At 42.5% G+C, this 16,379-nt stretch overlaps 2 protein-coding genes across 8 annotated transcripts; one reads left to right on the forward strand and one right to left on the reverse strand.

The window, feature by feature from the left end:
• Positions 1-133: 133 nt before the first annotated feature.
• l3mbtl1b (L3MBTL histone methyl-lysine binding protein 1b) lies at positions 134-13,508 on the reverse strand. 7 transcript variants are annotated; one of them, XM_086218513.1, is made up of 22 exons: positions 13,489-13,508; positions 9,220-9,354; positions 8,695-8,890; positions 7,264-7,477; positions 7,053-7,182; positions 6,844-6,895; positions 6,557-6,651; positions 6,369-6,473; positions 6,134-6,269; positions 5,905-5,996; positions 5,641-5,792; positions 5,456-5,532; positions 5,051-5,136; positions 4,850-4,960; positions 4,654-4,768; positions 4,346-4,445; positions 3,970-4,164; positions 3,770-3,871; positions 3,625-3,689; positions 3,299-3,471; positions 2,326-2,388; positions 134-1,518 (listed from the first exon to the last, which is right to left on the reverse strand). In XM_086218513.1, the coding sequence occupies exons 1-22, from the start codon at positions 13,501-13,503 to the stop codon at positions 1,390-1,392; spliced, it is 2,538 nt and encodes an 845-aa protein (XP_086074639.1). In that variant the 5' UTR covers positions 13,504-13,508; the 3' UTR covers positions 134-1,389. The 7 variants fall into 7 exon arrangements, with proteins under 7 accessions (XP_086074639.1, XP_086074638.1, XP_086074640.1 ...); XM_086218512.1 differs by having other exon boundaries at positions 5,429-5,532; XM_086218514.1 differs by lacking the exon at positions 13,489-13,508 and adding an exon at positions 13,146-13,164 and having other exon boundaries at positions 5,429-5,532.
• Positions 11,626-16,075, forward strand: LOC147253363 (putative transmembrane protein 244). The gene is made up of 6 exons (XM_086218520.1): positions 11,626-12,283; positions 14,767-14,852; positions 15,151-15,224; positions 15,302-15,427; positions 15,498-15,542; positions 15,619-16,075. Exons 1-6 carry the CDS (start codon positions 12,152-12,154, stop codon positions 15,711-15,713), a joined length of 558 nt encoding a protein of 185 aa, XP_086074646.1. The 5' UTR covers positions 11,626-12,151; the 3' UTR covers positions 15,714-16,075.
• The last annotated feature ends 304 nt before the right edge of the window (positions 16,076-16,379 follow it).

The following is a 16,379-nucleotide window of genomic DNA, read 5'->3' on the forward strand; positions in this document are numbered from 1 at the left end:
ATGGTGCTTCCCCTTGTTTCTCTCTGTGCAAAAAGATATTAGCCTGTGACTGTTGTCAGCCATCAGAAGACCACAGTTTAGTTAGTGTTTATCAGTGTGTGTGTGTGTGTGTGTGTGTTGAAATGAGGTCAAGTGAGGACAGGAGCGGTGTGCATCTCATTTATTTCACTCACTCACACAGCCACAGCTACCTCAGAGCCAAAACAGCGTACCGTATACCCCTTAAATTAGAATACATAAATAAAAGCTGTTTGCATATAAACAGTCGCTGATGTACACATTCCAAGTTGCTGAAGTACACGCGGACTTACAAATACCATGACTAGTTGTTTTTTTTTCACTTCTCAAAATCAATGTATGAATTGAGGCTTGTATTTTCAGTTCACGGTCACCTCATTCCCTGTAGACAAGCGTCGAGCTTTTGCATAACCGAGCAGCAGCAGGTCCTGTAGCTGTGGACTATTTACAATGTAAATTACAAGGTTGAGTTGAGGAAACAAAAACACAAAAACAATTAAATGCTGTTTTTTTTCTTAAACATTCAAATTCATGTGCCATCAAAACCACCTCAGACAAACGAAAGAACATGAAGTTCGAGATCTCGTTCCACCTTAAAAGACTGCAAGTCTCCTTGATTTAACATCTAGCCCTTCACCGTTTGATGCTGAATAATCCTTTGACCAGAAAACACCCACACCCACGGGAAATTACATCCTCATTTCTCAAATTTACACACACACACACACACACACACACACACACACACACACACACACACACACACACACACACACACAGAGTTGTTACCATCCGGCATTCAATCTAAGTTGTAGGCAAGGCTGTCACAACTCTTACCTTTGGAGCAGCTCACTTCCTCCACCTAGAGGAGAAAGTCCGAACTACATAGTGCTTCTGCTCCACTGAGTTTCACATTTCACAAACCTCTCCACCTCACGATTGTATTTTGCAGCTATGAATAGGTTGCAGAGTAAAAGCAACAAAAACATTTGTTCCATTTGCTCTGACCTCAAGCACCATTTCATTACAGTTCAAATAAAAAGGGAGATGCAACAGAAAAGTGACACTAAATCACAAACTGTACAATTTTAAGAAGCTTGAAGGTGTCTGTAGTTTCTTTTTTGTAATTCAGTAAACAAACACAATATAAGTTAAAGAATCCTGGTGGTTAGTCTCCCTCTATGCCATCCGTCATGGAGACAGGAGAACAGAGGGGGAGTTATGGACGTTTTAGACTTGATGGCTTCTACTCGTTTGTCTCGTGTGGCGAGAAGAGTCACGGAGCTCGACTAGATAAAAATGCCCTGGCTGAGTGTGTCCAATGTCTTCAGCTGAGTGGACAGTTAGGAAGGACCAGTTCCCTCTGAAGTCTCACTCTTCATCAGCGTTCTTCAGCATGAGGATGGAGTTGTAGATCTTCAGGGCCGGGCCCAGCTTGATTGACAGGATCTTGACAATGTCTGCCTGGGTGAGTAGCAGGAAGGCCTCGCCATCTATTTGCTGGGGAGAGAAACGTGTTTAGCCTATCTGAACAGAGTGTGTGTGTGTGTGTATAATGTTAAGACAAGTGTTGGAGCTGTTTGTTATTTTTGGTAATATTGAATTCCTTATTATTTAGTTATTTTTTGTTTAGTTTTCAGACACGGCTTTAATTTGTTTATTATATTTCGTATTGTCGGAGTTAATTTGAGTTATTTGTTAATGATTTATTTTGAAGGTACCAGGGAGTCTATTCGTATGGGTGGATAGGTGAGGAAGCCAGGCACGTGGGTGTGCGTATGGTTTTTACCACAGGCTAGGGAGGCGGCAAGGGCTTTGTTCTTATTTTGTTCTCTTGGAAATAAACCTACGACGATAGATTTTATTTTGCCTGGACAGTCCTATCTTCCTCCGTGGGTAAAGACATTCCTCAGGTGCCTCAGTGGCTGTTTCTTTTTGATACTTTTTTAAAATATTTTTGGATTCATGACCAATGGCCACTACAACAAGCTACAACTTCAATGATCCCATAGCCAGTAAATGCATGTTACAGCAAAGGCAGAAAAAACTGTGATACAGAACACGTGAAAAATAGAAAACAAAAAAGACCAAATATATAGAATATAAAGCATCTCTTCTATGCACAATATATAGGATAAGACTTTCACTTTTGAACAGACTGAAGATGAATCACTGATATGAACAAATTAATGTATTTACAGTATACATTATTGTAATGTTTGTTTTTAAAATTTTATATCAATTCAATTTTGATTTGTTTTTGCTCGTGCCATACATACTCATCTTTACGCATATCTGTAAGCTTACCTCTGTTTTGAAAGTAGCAGCATGTTCCTTACATCCCGGGAGTCCTTTGACAAAACCAGCCACCTGATAAACGGAACTCAGAGTTAACAGACTGAATGTGCGAGATATTCAACCAATTAAAATGTATCTCAAAATCAAAATGCCTTCATAGAAACTTTGTTTTGGACCTGACAGGCACAGATATCATTTCAGACTAATGGGTGATTTGGTGACTGTTCAACTGGATCTTACATGTCTCCTATCTTTCTGTCATACGTAGTTTTTATGGTCTTTAATAAGGCACCTGTTAAGACAAAGCTATTAACTTTCATCCATCCATTTTCTTCCGCTCATTCCTATTAAGGGTCACAGGGGGGCCTGGAGCCTAACCTATTCACACCTACGGTCAATTTAGAGTATCAATCAGCCTCGTCCCCTCTTGATGTCTTTGGACTGTGGGAGGAATCTGGAGTACCAGAGAGAACCCACACAGGAACAGGGAGAACATGCAGACTCTCACAGAAAGATCCTGTGCTGGAGCCGGGACTTGAACCCGGAACCTTCTTGCTGTGTGGCGACAGTGCTGACCACTGCACCACCGCGCTGCCCCACTATTAACTTTGAATTTACAGTTAGGAAAACAAAAATATTTTTCCACCAAACTTTAGTCACGCTCAAGCTTTATTTCAGGTTATTTCAAGGCTCTGTCAGAAATGCCAGCTGCTCCTATGAAGACTGGCATCATTGCCGATTTTTAAACATGCTGCAGGGCTCCAACACATTCTCATGCCGGATGAGAGCTGCTGCAGGAACAGTCGCTTCAAGCATCATGGAATGGCTTTACGAGATGGGAGTTAATTGACAGCCTGCAGCATCTCCCAAAGAAGCCAAAGGGTACCTTCTTCATCAGAATCAGGTTCTTCCCTCTTTGTGCAATGTGACCATGGCTAAAGTGACTGAAGAGTGTGTTTGCTTAAGTGTGTGTGTGTCTGACCTCCTCAGCGCTCCATGTAGCCACTCTCTTGGCAGTCAGCCCCAAAACCTCAGGCAGCAGCTGGCAATGTTTGTCCCAGCAGAGAGCCACCCGGTGGGGGGGGGCTGCAGAGATGCTGGGGGAAAACACGGACTCGTGAAGCGCCTGCTGAAGAGAGATGGAGTCTGGGGAGGCTGCACGGAGTGGAGAAGAGGGGGCACAGCAGTTAATAGGCTTGAGGTGCTGATGTACTTACTTGACTTTAAGAAATGAAAAAAAATATTATTAGCGTTATTTAGAGACGAGCTGTTGCAGCTTTAACTCCATTTACATAGACTTTCACACACCTTTACTGTCGCCGATCTCCTCTTTCACGTAGTGCATTTTCAGATACTTGGGAACTGCTGTGTTCCTGAAGGAAACAGCAAAACTAACGTTAGGCTTTAATACAAATCAACATGTTGGCTGTGCTGTGTTCAGTGACTGGGTCACCTTTTCAGTCTGCTTCCATTCTGGCTTTGCTCACTGGTGCCACCTGATGGCTCTGGTTGACTGTTGCGTCCTGAACGTTCAGCTTCGATGGTCACCGGTTTCCTAGCAACACAGATAACCTGCCATTAAGTACAGATCATCTATATTGTATGTAAAATACCATTGGAGTTCTCTTGGGAGAGTTCATGGTCTTTGTGAACCTGGTCTGCGATTCTTCGGCTCCTTCTGGCTGATCTGGCATGGAAGAGGGCTGTGTGGTAGCGTTTGGGTGAGGTTCAGGACGTCGCCCACGAGCTTGAGGTCCACTGAGTGTGAGAGGTCGCTCTCCACTGAGACGGTCCGGCAGCAAACCCTCCTTGTTCAGATTAATCTCAGAGTAAGGACAGCTCACCTGACTGCACATACAGAGTGTCAGAAATGTAACTTGGTCATAAAAACAACCAAAAATCATTAGTTTTTTTATAGTTGTGAATGAGAAAGAGATCACTTTTTTTTTTATTTGATCTTCTGATATTAGAGTGAAAGGAAGGCAGCCCCCCATACACAACACACAAACAACATGCATGCACTACTAACGTGTAGTGTGTCCCATATCGAGGGCCTCTGATGTGGCCAACCCCGTTACAGCCCGGGGTCGGACATCCTTGTCCCGGAGCAGTTAATAAATCACTGGAGCCTGAACACAGACAACCAAGGGAGTGTTAGTGAAACTATGCACTGCAAGATCATTTCCATTTGGAATCCATTATTCCTCCCACCAGCACATCCAGAAGTTGCTGACTCATCTGATGAAATTATAAAATGTGATCCTACTATGAAGACACTCCAGCTGACCTCACTGACTATTCAATAGCACTCATATCAAGACTCGAGAAGTGTCTCACCGTTGGGGTACTGAAGAGGGTGTCCAGTTTTTTGACACCAGCCTACAGGGTGCAGATCCGGACAGTCAGTCTCAACCCAATAGTCATACTCTGAATTCCACCCATCGAAATGGATCTTTAAAACAAAACACTAATTAGACCCACGCTGAGCACTGAGACAAGCCAAATCATTTCTTGACAAAAAAACAACTTGTACCTTTAGCCGGTGGTCCTCTGTGTCTGCAATGGTGGCTACGCGGATGAGCATGGGGTTCCTTTTATCCACAGCTTCCACTTTCATCCCAATCTGGAAGCCGTGGGGGGGGCGCTGCGAGTACAGACATAAAACTGTATCAAGCCTACTGTCAGACACTGTACATCTAACATCCTTCTGCATATTTGTGTGAGTGAATCATACTGGTTTGAAAGCCCGAGCAGGAGCTGCCTGTGTGCCCGTCTCCTCCAGGTATCTCTCCCATGAGAAACTCTTGGGTTGCTTGTATTCTGGTGCGAGGAAACACAGGCAAATTACACTCGGAAGTCAATTAGGACAAATTAAAAACATCTGTACATCCAAATCTCACGCTGTTACAGCAGATTATGAACAGGCAGGAGTGGCTGCATGCATTCTTCCATTAGAAAGCAGCTACTTTCTAAAAGTTCTCAGTTAAGAGACTATCATTTCTAGATATCAACTTATTAGTAAGTCAGAACACTCTGCATTAGCATATTCAGAATCAGCATTAGAACCTATATTAGTTGGGCCCTACAGTATATTAAAATAGATGATACTGACCCACATGTGTCTTGGTCTGTGTCTTACCAGCTGGAGTGGTTAGCGTTAGCTCAGCCTCTTCACAGTACCCAACAGGATGGATGTACGGGCTGCTAGAGTCGCACCTTCAACAACGAGTTACGGTTTATGAAAATGTATTCAAGTTACATGCTTTCTCTATCAGTCTCAAACCAGTAACACACACTGTAAATACTTCCAGGTGTCGGGCTCACCAGTAATCATATGTGTCATCCCAGTTGTCAAAATGAATGAGTAGTCTGTTGTCAACGACAGCTGCAATGGTCGCTACGCAGATCAATGATGGGTTCTTTCTGTCGATGGCCTCCAGCTTCATCCCTGCTCTGAATCCAGATGGAGTCACAGACTAGGAAGGATGTTTAAAAGACAAACAAACATACAGATATTCAATTGGAGCAGGAAACACACAAAAACATCTCAATGGCTTCAGAGAATTAAGACAAGTGATTAATACTCACTGTGTTGAGGCTCTTGAAAAGATGTTTGGGGGCCAGTTGACCCCTGCAGTTCTTCACATACATGCTCCAATTAAATTCTCCATCCTTACACCCTGCAAGACATTTTTTTCAAGAATGTTATGGGGTGAATTAAAAAAAGACTTATCATGAATTTGATAGTTATCTGTAAGACCACAGTTTGAGTAGGAGTGGTCAGTGTGTGTGTGTGTGTGCATGTGTGTGTTTCTACCTTTAGGCAACAACAATTTATGTCCATTCTTCTCACACCAGCCGGCTGGTTTTAGATCCCACGAGTCGGCATTGGCCCAGAAGTCGTAGCATTCTGGGTAACCATCAAAGTGGAGCCGTACTCGATAGCCTTGGATCTGATCAGGGACAAGAAATAAGAAGCGAGAATTTTGTTATGGATAAAAAAGACTTTATATGGGCCATTTTATGGAATTCTAATCAGATAGCACCCATACTTCTGCAACAGTGAGCACACAGAAGAGAGACGGGTGACACGGGTCCAGCCCCTCCAGCTTCATTCCCACTTTAAAGCTGTTTCTGCTTTGAGGAAATGACTGATGCTGCAAGACAAACATCACGATCATGGTTCGGCTTTTTAACAGGGACCAACTACTTTGAACTATCTAGATAAACTTGACAATACCTCTTTGAATAATTTGACTGGAGCAGCAATGGCCCTCTCCTCCTCCAGGTAGGCAGGCCAGCTCCATGCTCGCTTCTTATTCAGAGGACCAGTCACTGCAGGTGAAACAATAATTAGCCAGTGACTGTGTCAGCCAACATTTGTATTTGAAATAATCTAGTTTGTCTTAAACACAGGTAGCATGACGTTAACTCTTTTGAGACTTGTGAAGAATTACCAATCAAATGTAGCAATCTACGTGTGTTTCCATCCCTCTTCCCCTCAACTGTAGAAGGACACAAACTTACCAAGTTTGGCCATTTTGGCACCTCTCCTGCCTTTAGTAGACTTGGCTTTCTCCTACAACAGATAAAATGAAAAAAAAATGTTAATAAACTTCATTTCAACAATTTTTTCGTGTGTTTTCAACACCAAATGAAGAAACTGTTTTGTTTGGAAACATCTGTATTACAGCTGCAGTGATGACCAACATGGCGGTACATGCTTTACTCCCTACCTCTGGTTCTTCTTGGTTGTCTTCCTCCTCATCACCAGAATCCATGTAAATTTTCCTCTTCTTGCGCACACGTTTCCCCAGCCTCTCGCTTTCAACTGCCTGACTTTCCCGAGCTTCCCCTGGAGACGATCTGAACAAAACATTGTTACAATACCCAAGTAAGTACAGTAACAATACCTGAACATACAATGTACAGGATGTGTCCATTTACCTGCCGCTGGAGGGCTGGGCACAAATGGAACTACAGAACTTTCCCTGTACGAGTGCATCTTCAGGAACGTGTCCTCCACAGGCCCGGCACCTTGCCAGCTCACCATTTGGGCCTGTGTCTGCACTAGACCCTACTTCAACACTTGGACCAACCTCCACACTTGGGCCCTCCATACTGGGGCCCTCCTCTAAAGACAGGAGAACTGGACCTGGGGCTGGGGGACAGAGAGGAGCTGCAGTCAGACAGTTCACAGCACACAGCTGATGGGTTTCTACCTGAAGCTTGCTATTCGCATTATTATCAGTTTAAAAGTCCAAACCGTCAAAATCATCTCTGTAAACACCTCATTTGGAAGGTCCCTCTTCACCTTTGCTCCTCATCAACAATGAGGAAATTTAATTTAAGAGCTTTCCCAAATGTTTTGGACAGGGATACTCAAATCGATCACAATCAATTTTAATTATATATATATATATATATATATATATATATATATATATATATATATATATATATATATATATATATATATATATATATATATATATATATATATATATATATACACATACATACATACATACATACACACACACACACACACACACACACAATTGGAACACTGGCATTGATGTTTTTAGTTCATGATAACTTAATCCAATCATCTGTAGTTAATACTCCAGCTGAGAGAAGCTCTGGGGGACTTGTTCGCTGCACTGGTACACTACTGGCCACCACAGGTAAAATGCATATCAGACGTGTGGAGCTTACGGAGGGTAGCGAGCATGGAGAGTTGGGAAGCTAAAAGGCAGAGCGGAGCAGCAGCTCTCAGACAGCAATTAACGTAGCCTACGTGAGCAACATAGCCTACGTTAGACAACACCTTCCTCTGATCACTTCAGTGACTTTTTGAATTAGCCACAAATAAAAGGCACCTGTGTTTAAGCCATTACACACTAACAAAATTCATCTTTCTGTATGAGTCTGCATGTTCTCCCTGTTCCTGTGTGGGTTCTCTCTGGTACTCCAGCTTCCTCCCACAGTCCAAAGACATCAAGAGGGGACGAGGCTGATTGATACTCTAAATTGACTGTAGGTGTGACTGTGAGTGTGAATGGTTGTCTGTCTCTATGTGTTGGCCCTGTGATGGACTGGTGACCTGTCCAGGGTGAGCACCGCCTCACGCCTGAAGGCTGCTGGGATAGACTCCAGCCCCCCACAACCCTTAAAAGGGTAAGCGGTAGAAAATGGATGGATGGATGGATGGACATTTTACATGTTTTTCACTCACTTTTCTACAAAATGCATAACTTATTTTTGTACCGATAATACTGACATCTTTAAATATCTCCTGACCAATATCAGTTTTAACAGGTATCGGCGAAAACTTTCAATATCATTTGTCCCAAAGTAAAATACATGCTGAGATACCTTTTCCTTGAGATGATACTGACTGGCTCTTATTGGCCAGAGCTCCTGCTGATCCAGGCTGTGATTGGCCCTCTGGTGGAGGGGTGGGACTGTGAGATGGTGCTGGGTCCAAGGTCTCACTCTTAGGCTCTGCCTCCTGCCCTTTGACCTCAACATCTGTGACAATCTCAAGAGTACCAAACTCTGTCATACGGAACTAAAAGATACAGACAACAAAAGAGAAACACTCATTAGAATTTATTCCTGAAATTACTGGGCCCAGATGATATAAATCCTAATTCAACTCCAATCAATTTAATCTTGAGATTACATCCTAAATAATAGCTGGGAAAGACAGCTTGAAATCTTTGCTGTTCATAACTGAAGGCTCATACTTTACAAATTAAAATCCCAATCTATTGCTATAATAAGTGAGAGCCACCACAATGGGAAATCTTTCAGATTTGTGTCGCCAGACACATGTGCATTTAAATGTTACAATGAGGAATGATCCCAGACAGGAACACCAACAAATCTCTACTGTACCCTGATGTCACTGCCTGGTAATGTGGCAATTCCATCTTTCCAGTCCAGAGCACCCATCATGTCAAACTCAGTTCCCTGGGAGGGGCCATCACTGGGGGGAGTGTCAGCCATTTCCTCTCCTCTGATTTCCCTCACCTACAATGACAGTCACGTCAATTGAGAGATAGAGTAAAAAAAACAAAAAAAAACAACAATTGGCCAGCTGACTTGAACAGCGGACACCAAAGAAGTATCTATCAGCTAGGGCCTGACCAAATTAATCAGCAGGTCAATACAAGCAGATGTAGTCAATATAAGTCAATTTGAAGACTTTTCTTATGCAGGCAGTGCTGTACTAAAGTGATTTTGGACAATTAGTTACATATTGTTCAAGAGTAAAATATTCTGCCTCCATTCTACATCATTATCATGGATATTTGAGGGATCAATGCAAAAAGAGTTTATGCATACGTTCTCTCTCTCTCTTTCTCTCTCTCATATTTATATGTCCATAAATATATTTTTCAAATATACATTAATATCAGCCCATTCATCAATTAAACTCCTGATATTGGCAACTACACCCAAAAAATATACAAGTCTGACCCAATAAAAAAAAAACACATCAAAATATAGTAAACCCAACGACAGAGTTCAGTTTACAGGTCTGCCTTCAATAACATTATTGTTGATAATGCAGCAGCACCTCTCTTCTGATACACCTACACAAAGCGTCCAACTCCAAAAGCAATCTTACCTGCACTCGTAAAGAGTTATGCAACATCACCGCTAGATGGCGACTGAGTGCTGGCTTGCAGGATACACCATGCACTTCGATTTTAGACAAAACAGTCAATAATAATATTGTTTTACTGGCCAACTAACTAGGAAATAGGTTAACAAACGGTCCCATTGGGATAAACCTCCTTCATGATAATTGACAAACACGAGGAAAGATGTCTCAACTTTAAGTTAAACACACAAGTTCATCTTTTCCTTGTTTTAACAGTATCTCTTAAAAACGGCTGTTTGCCCGGCCATTAACATTTGAGAGGGTCATTTGTTTATCAATTTCAGTGTTAACATTGTTTTCTGCACTAACTGGCAAAACTTATAATCGTTTTAATCCGACTAAAATTGCAATATAACGTTATAGTCCTGACGCATGTTCAACACCGAATTAAGGTAATATTTACAGTTTGCTATGTTGTCATAACAATGAAAAAAAGTAACAAACAGCTCGAGCTGATGAATGTTGTTTAAGTTTGACTTTGAACTGGATACCTCAGTTTTATTCTAGCCATAAATAAAGTGTATAAGAGCGCCCATGATTAGCATTCGTCTTATACAAAATGGCGGAGCATAGGAAGAGGCCACCAACACGTTTAAACTATGTAAATTACTTAAGTTACCCATTGAAACAAAACACACAAGGCTGCTACGCGTCGAACAAAAGCAAACGCTTGCTGTGTAATTTCCTGACTTGTTGTTTTTCTTCACTCTGGTTATTTTCTTCACTTTCCCCTTGTCACGGAATGTCAGCCCAGGTTGCTAGCTAGCGCTGACATGAAGCTAACAGTCAGCTAGCTCCATTCCGTTCAACTGTGCTGAGGGTTGCTAGACGGCTAGCCGTAGCATTGTGACTGGATGCAGCCAGCTAAGGACAATCTGTAATAAATAAGTTTCTCGGTTAATAACAACAGAAAAGGCATTTTGCAAATCGCTTATATTTCACACATTGCCATGCAGAGTGGCAATAACATCGCGCTACTGTTACGAGCTTCAACATTGTTGCTTGATTAATTTCTTCAATAGAAACTTGAAAAACGATTTATTCTCGCCGTTTTAAATCAGAGTGGGAATAATCTCAACTAACGCTCACTAGCAAAGCGAATATGTATTTTACAAAATATGCCACTGTTAATGGCAATAAATTACAACTAACGCTCGTAATGTTTAAGAAATTGTGGAACTCACCTCGTTTCTGTTTTAACTCTTATTTAGAGCTGGATAGAGGGATGCGCATGCGTGTAAGATGCGCTGCCTGACAACTTTGGGTCTCGGAAAAGTTCAGTTTTCAATCGCTGGTCAATAACAGGCGAGTGTTCACTTACAACACGCCCTAAACTCACTTCAGAGTCGCTGCTACTAACGCAGCCGACTGCATGGAGCTCATATTTCTCGGGAACTTGGGAATTTTTTCCCCTCTAGACGTACAAATGTGTATCAATGGAGCGCGGCAGGGTCTTCCATAACCGTCGAGGAGCGGTTAGTTTCCCCGTGGACAAAACAACTCACCGTTTCCACGCGCTCTGTAACGCTCCACGACTGCTTCGCGAACAGTTACTGGAGTTGTGTTAAACGCATCCAGCATACTGCTGCACGATTGGATACATAGACCCGTAAAACCACGCGAAATGACATTAAACGAGCTAAACACGTCGGCTGATGTGTGTTAATCTTATAAAATAAAAATAAAAATACAGAAGCCCGCACATGATCAACACATTTCTCAATTGTAACAGGGCTACGCTTGAAATGCTACGCAACGGGGACGGCACGGATGCCCTTACCGCGACAGGAATCAATTTAAATGAATTTAATGGAACCCCAGTTGAGTAATTCCCTGTTTGAGGTATTTTAAAGTCTTGGGTGTGTCAAAATCATCGCCAGCTAACCTGCAGTATTCAATCCCTCCCATTCAGGGCGGTTATGTTGTCTCTTCATCACATGCTAGTAGTTTTAGCCACAATAATGCTGCAAATAAACGATTCAAAACACATTAAATCGTGTTTAACACCCACTGCTGTATCTTTATTTGGCGCATAAAAGGCTGGCTACGATGAGAGGCTTCATCTCAGTCAACAAAGGCCGCCCTGCTACGGGGTGAAATGAGTTCAGTGGTCGGCTGGAAGAGCGGTGGCTCCCGGCGGTGTCTGCTGGTTGTCGCTAGATGGCAGAAGGTACCCACTTTCTAGGAGGATTAACGGGGTCGCACAACCCGCAACAGACCGCATTATTTTGTAATATAACATCAAGAAGAAACCATGAGATGGCATTCAAAAGCAAAGCGGTCGACTCGAAGGTAAGGGGGCGACTCGTGTGTGAGGATTTGCTGTCGGCTGTTCTGTTGCGGGGACATTAACGTGCGATTAAATAGTGGCAGTGTGACAGGTTGCGGTGCAAACATCGTCCATGTTTGAGCAATGCAAACACAACATTCCCCTTACACTACCATCGGAACAGTGGCAAGTCAGGATGTGCGGCAAAAATATGTCCGCCCGCTTGCTTTCATCCCTCCCTCTGCAGCTGAGCCTGTAATCAGGACTGTAACCTGTAAACCCGATCAGCCCTGTGGATGGTGACACACACACACACGCTAGTCTCCATTTTAACAGCTCACACGTGTAGTTCTTCCTCTAATAGATTAATTGGAATAAATATTTAATAAATATAATGAATATATAGGTGGTTAATTTGCTTGTAATTTGTTGACGGATCCCTTCAACACAATAAATTCTACAGTGTGTCCGTGTTGGGGGAAAAAACGGTTATAACTACCACATTAAAATCTTTAGAAGTCGAGATGCATTGAATCACTTTTTTTCCCCCATAACCCATCTGCCAATACAGACGCTGAGATAACTTACTTTTCCGAATATTAACAATTTTATTGACGTTTTTGTTGATACTATGGTGTTTCTCATGAAAGAAAACAAACAAATGGATTCTAAAGCAGTTTCTTTGAAGTGTATGTATGGACGGCTTGTGTGAAATGTAATCTGGACTTTGTAGTACCATGATTCTTATATCCCATCGTCAGTACCAGCACCCCAGTCTAATAATTCCCATCCAGTATCCCATCCGAACCGAAAATGCCACCTATTCTTCCCCTTCATTCAAATGTACAGATAAACATGAATCTACTTTTTGTGTTCGTAACGTACCATCCATCCACCCTTGTGACATGCATCATCCGTCATTGTAACTGTGCTCACAGGTTTTTTTTTTTCAACAATCAGACACCCTCTTCCAGGCAACCCAGCTAGGGGGTTGATACGGCTTGTGCCCACTTCCCACGTTACCCCACCCGTGGCTCTCCTCTGAGAGGAGTCCTCTCCTGATCCACAGCCAGCTTGATGCAACTTCTGCTGTTGGTGTGGAAAACTTGATTGCCCTTTTTTGGACAGGAGGAGCCAAATCAGCTCGAGAATGACATGAGAAATCGATCTCCTAGTTCACCAGTGCAACACACTTTTAACATCTTGATAAAGTTAAAGAGGGTTCTACCTGAACTTGAGACATTTGACCACGTTTCGAGCTTGGATTTGTTCTCATGTCCTAACCTGAAACCAGAACTGCTTGTGTTTTTCTTTATTTCTTTGCTAAGTCTGAACTACATGTACTTTTCTTTTTAGCTGTAACTCCAACGTGTCCTTTTACCCTCTCGACACTTTCAAAAAAACCTTCCTTTTTAAAATCTGACAGCAGGAAGCCACACTTCAATTCACATGTTAATTATAGCAATTAGGCCCTTTTGATTGCAGTCATAGTGATAACCAAAGGTATAACTGATAAAAAAAAAAAACAATGGTCCTTTTAACCTGAGGAGAAGACTTCAGTGGTTTAATAAGCATCATACTCTGAAGACAAAAATTGATTAGTCTCATCAATATGCACAATAGCCACTCTGCAACGCTTCCTTCTAACAAATGGAGCGCTGAAATTTTAAAAAGCCAGCATTAAAGATGCTTTATGAGTCTTGTAATGTTACAAACACCTGGGATGATTTGGGAATTCACAGGAAGATGTGTTACTTCTAAATGTAGTAATAGATAAAGAGCATGAAGTCAATCCACAGCGCCCCAAAATCACCAACCCTCTGGAAAGATGCACTTCATTCAGTTACGTAAACATGAACTTAACCTTTTCTCTCAAGGATGCTGTAATGCACAATGGCTCCAGAAATATAGAATATGTTATTATTCATTTTGTAATACAACTTTTGAAATGTCATTTAAAATGTTCACTCTTGAAATGTACCAGTTGTATGGAAAATGTGAAACTGAAATCGGCCGCGTAAACAAACATGAATGAAGTCCTCTGATTGACTTTTTCCAATTTCTTCCTCGACTATGTTTACAGCTCTGATACTTTGAAAACTGCTTGCATTACCACAATTTTTTGTTAAATGTAATTTTTCTACTTAGCATAAAGTATGTTGAATAAGTTATATCTCATGGCTAAAACTCCCCCAAACAGTGTGAGAAGTTATATCTTATGGTCATGTATTTTTCAAATTGTTGGAACAACTTGAAATAGATATTGTTTCTCCCTCTATGGCCACTACAAGGCGCTGTAAGATAAGAGTGTTTAAACAAATCGTGAAATCAGCATATGAAAAATTCTGTGTGGTAAAAATGTGAAGTTAAAGTGTGTAAAAGGCCAGTAAGTAAAGTACAGTTTTAGTTTACAGTAAAGCACAGTTTCGACTCCACTCACAGCTTCAGTTTCATTCACATTAATGCTAAATAATGACATCTCCTTCTGTCCGTCCCAACCCTCCAGACCGTGGTCCTCAATCTGCTGCTGTGCCTGGTTATATTTTATTCTCTTTTCTACATGATTGGGAGCATTTGTTTTGGTGCCTTCAGGTAAGAATCCTCATTCACGCCTACACAATTAATATCCAGTAGCGCCACTTTATCTGAGTTGGTTAATAAGTAAATAAAATGATATTTACTGGTGCTCTGGAAATTACCATTGAGCAAGATACCAGCATAAATTATTTGTTGTAGTGTCACAGTATACAACTAAACCTACAGAAACACAGTAAACCAAGGACGGGTGGTCTTCTAAATGAAGTGAAACATGTAGTTTATAGGATGTACTCACTAATACACACATGCTACTGGATGTTTTTCCTTCCTTTTTTAACCCACACCTCATCAGATTGGACCATTTCGATGGACTGATTCCATTTGACTTCAAGACCAAGCCCACCGAATCCAACTCCAAGTATTTGGGTAAGACTTCCCAACATGATCGGGAGCAGATGCGCATCTACTCAAGTATTTTCAAACTCTTATCTGTCTCCCATCAGTGAACCTTCTGTCTTTGGAGCTCACCTACTTCTGCAGTGGCCTTTTGTTTGCTGCGGTGGTAAAGAGGCGAGTCTGGGACTACGCACTCACGGTGACTCTTCTGCATGTGCTCATTACCAGTCTAGGTGAGCACAAACCCCTAAAATACAACATATCTGCAGGTGCAAGCACTGACTGTTTTGCTTCACGTTCCAGTAATGTTGGAGTTTCCAGCAGTGTGGCAGTGGTGGCTGGCTTTAGGTGAGACAAACTGGCCTGTAAAACATTTAGTGTCCTGAAATCTTTTAAATACGACACATTTTTTGCTGTTTCATAGGTAGCGGCTTGTTTCTGATGATCTGCAACGGTCAGCTGATCGCTTACTTCACCTGCCAGAATGACCAGAGCTACGCCTCTTTCAGCATCTACTAAGAACTATGTGCTAACTGCTTCATACTCCATCCATCCAACCATCCATTTTTTGTTCCGCTTATTCGTTAAGGATTGTGGGGTGGGTGGGTGGGGGGAGGGGGATTGGATCCTTTCCCAGCTGACATTGGACGAGAGGCGGGGTTCACGCGGGATGGGTCACCAGTCCATCACAGGGCCATCAGGAGCAATTAGGGATCAGGATCTTGCTCAAGGACACTTCGACATGGTCACTGGGGAAAGAGAAGATCAAACCCGTGACCCTTTGGTTGCTAGACAACCACTCTCGCTCTGAGCCATGCCGCCCCATCCATCCACCCATCTAGTCAGTTTCTACCTCTTATCCCATTAAGGGTCGCGGGGGGGGGGGGGGGGGGGGGCGGGGGCTGGAGCCTATCCCAGCACCCTTGGGACAAGAGGCGTTGTTCATCCTGGACAGGTCACCAGTCCATCACAGGGCCAACACATAGAGACAGACAACCATTCACGCTCACAGTCACACCTACAGTCAATTTAGAGTATCAATCAGCCTCGTCCCCTCTTGATGTCTTTGGACTGTGGGAGGAAGCTGGAGTACCAGAGAGAACCCACACAGGAACAGGGAGAACATGCAGGCTCCACTCAGAAAGACCCCATGCCTGAGATGGGACTCAAACCCGGAACCTTCTT

This window comes from Aulostomus chinensis, chromosome 11, assembly GCF_037954235.1.
Source record: "Aulostomus chinensis isolate RoL2024-O1b breed Wild chromosome 11, RoL_Achi_v1.0, whole genome shotgun sequence".
Classification (NCBI taxonomy): Eukaryota; Metazoa; Chordata; class Actinopteri; order Syngnathiformes; family Aulostomidae; genus Aulostomus; species Aulostomus chinensis.

What these genes read in the sequence shown, in the direction of transcription:
- l3mbtl1b (XM_086218512.1), bottom strand. An exon ending in ACAACCAAGAAGAACCAGAG is followed by an intron (nt 6,896 to 7,052) that starts GTAGGGAGTAAA and finishes TATCTGTTGTAG; the next exon opens with GAGAAAGCCAAGTCTACTAA. An exon ending in GCCGAAGAATCGCAGACCAG is followed by an intron (nt 3,872 to 3,969) that starts GTTCACAAAGAC and finishes CTGTGTTGCTAG; the next exon opens with GAAACCGGTGACCATCGAAG.
- LOC147253363 (XM_086218520.1), top strand. Translation starts at nt 12,152, where the DNA reads ATGGCAGAAGGTACCCACTTTCTAGGAGGATTAACGGGGTCGCACAAC. An exon ending in GCAAAGCGGTCGACTCGAAG is followed by an intron (nt 12,284 to 14,766) that starts GTAAGGGGGCGA and finishes CCAACCCTCCAG; the next exon opens with ACCGTGGTCCTCAATCTGCT. An exon ending in ATTTGTTTTGGTGCCTTCAG is followed by an intron (nt 14,853 to 15,150) that starts GTAAGAATCCTC and finishes ACACCTCATCAG; the next exon opens with ATTGGACCATTTCGATGGAC.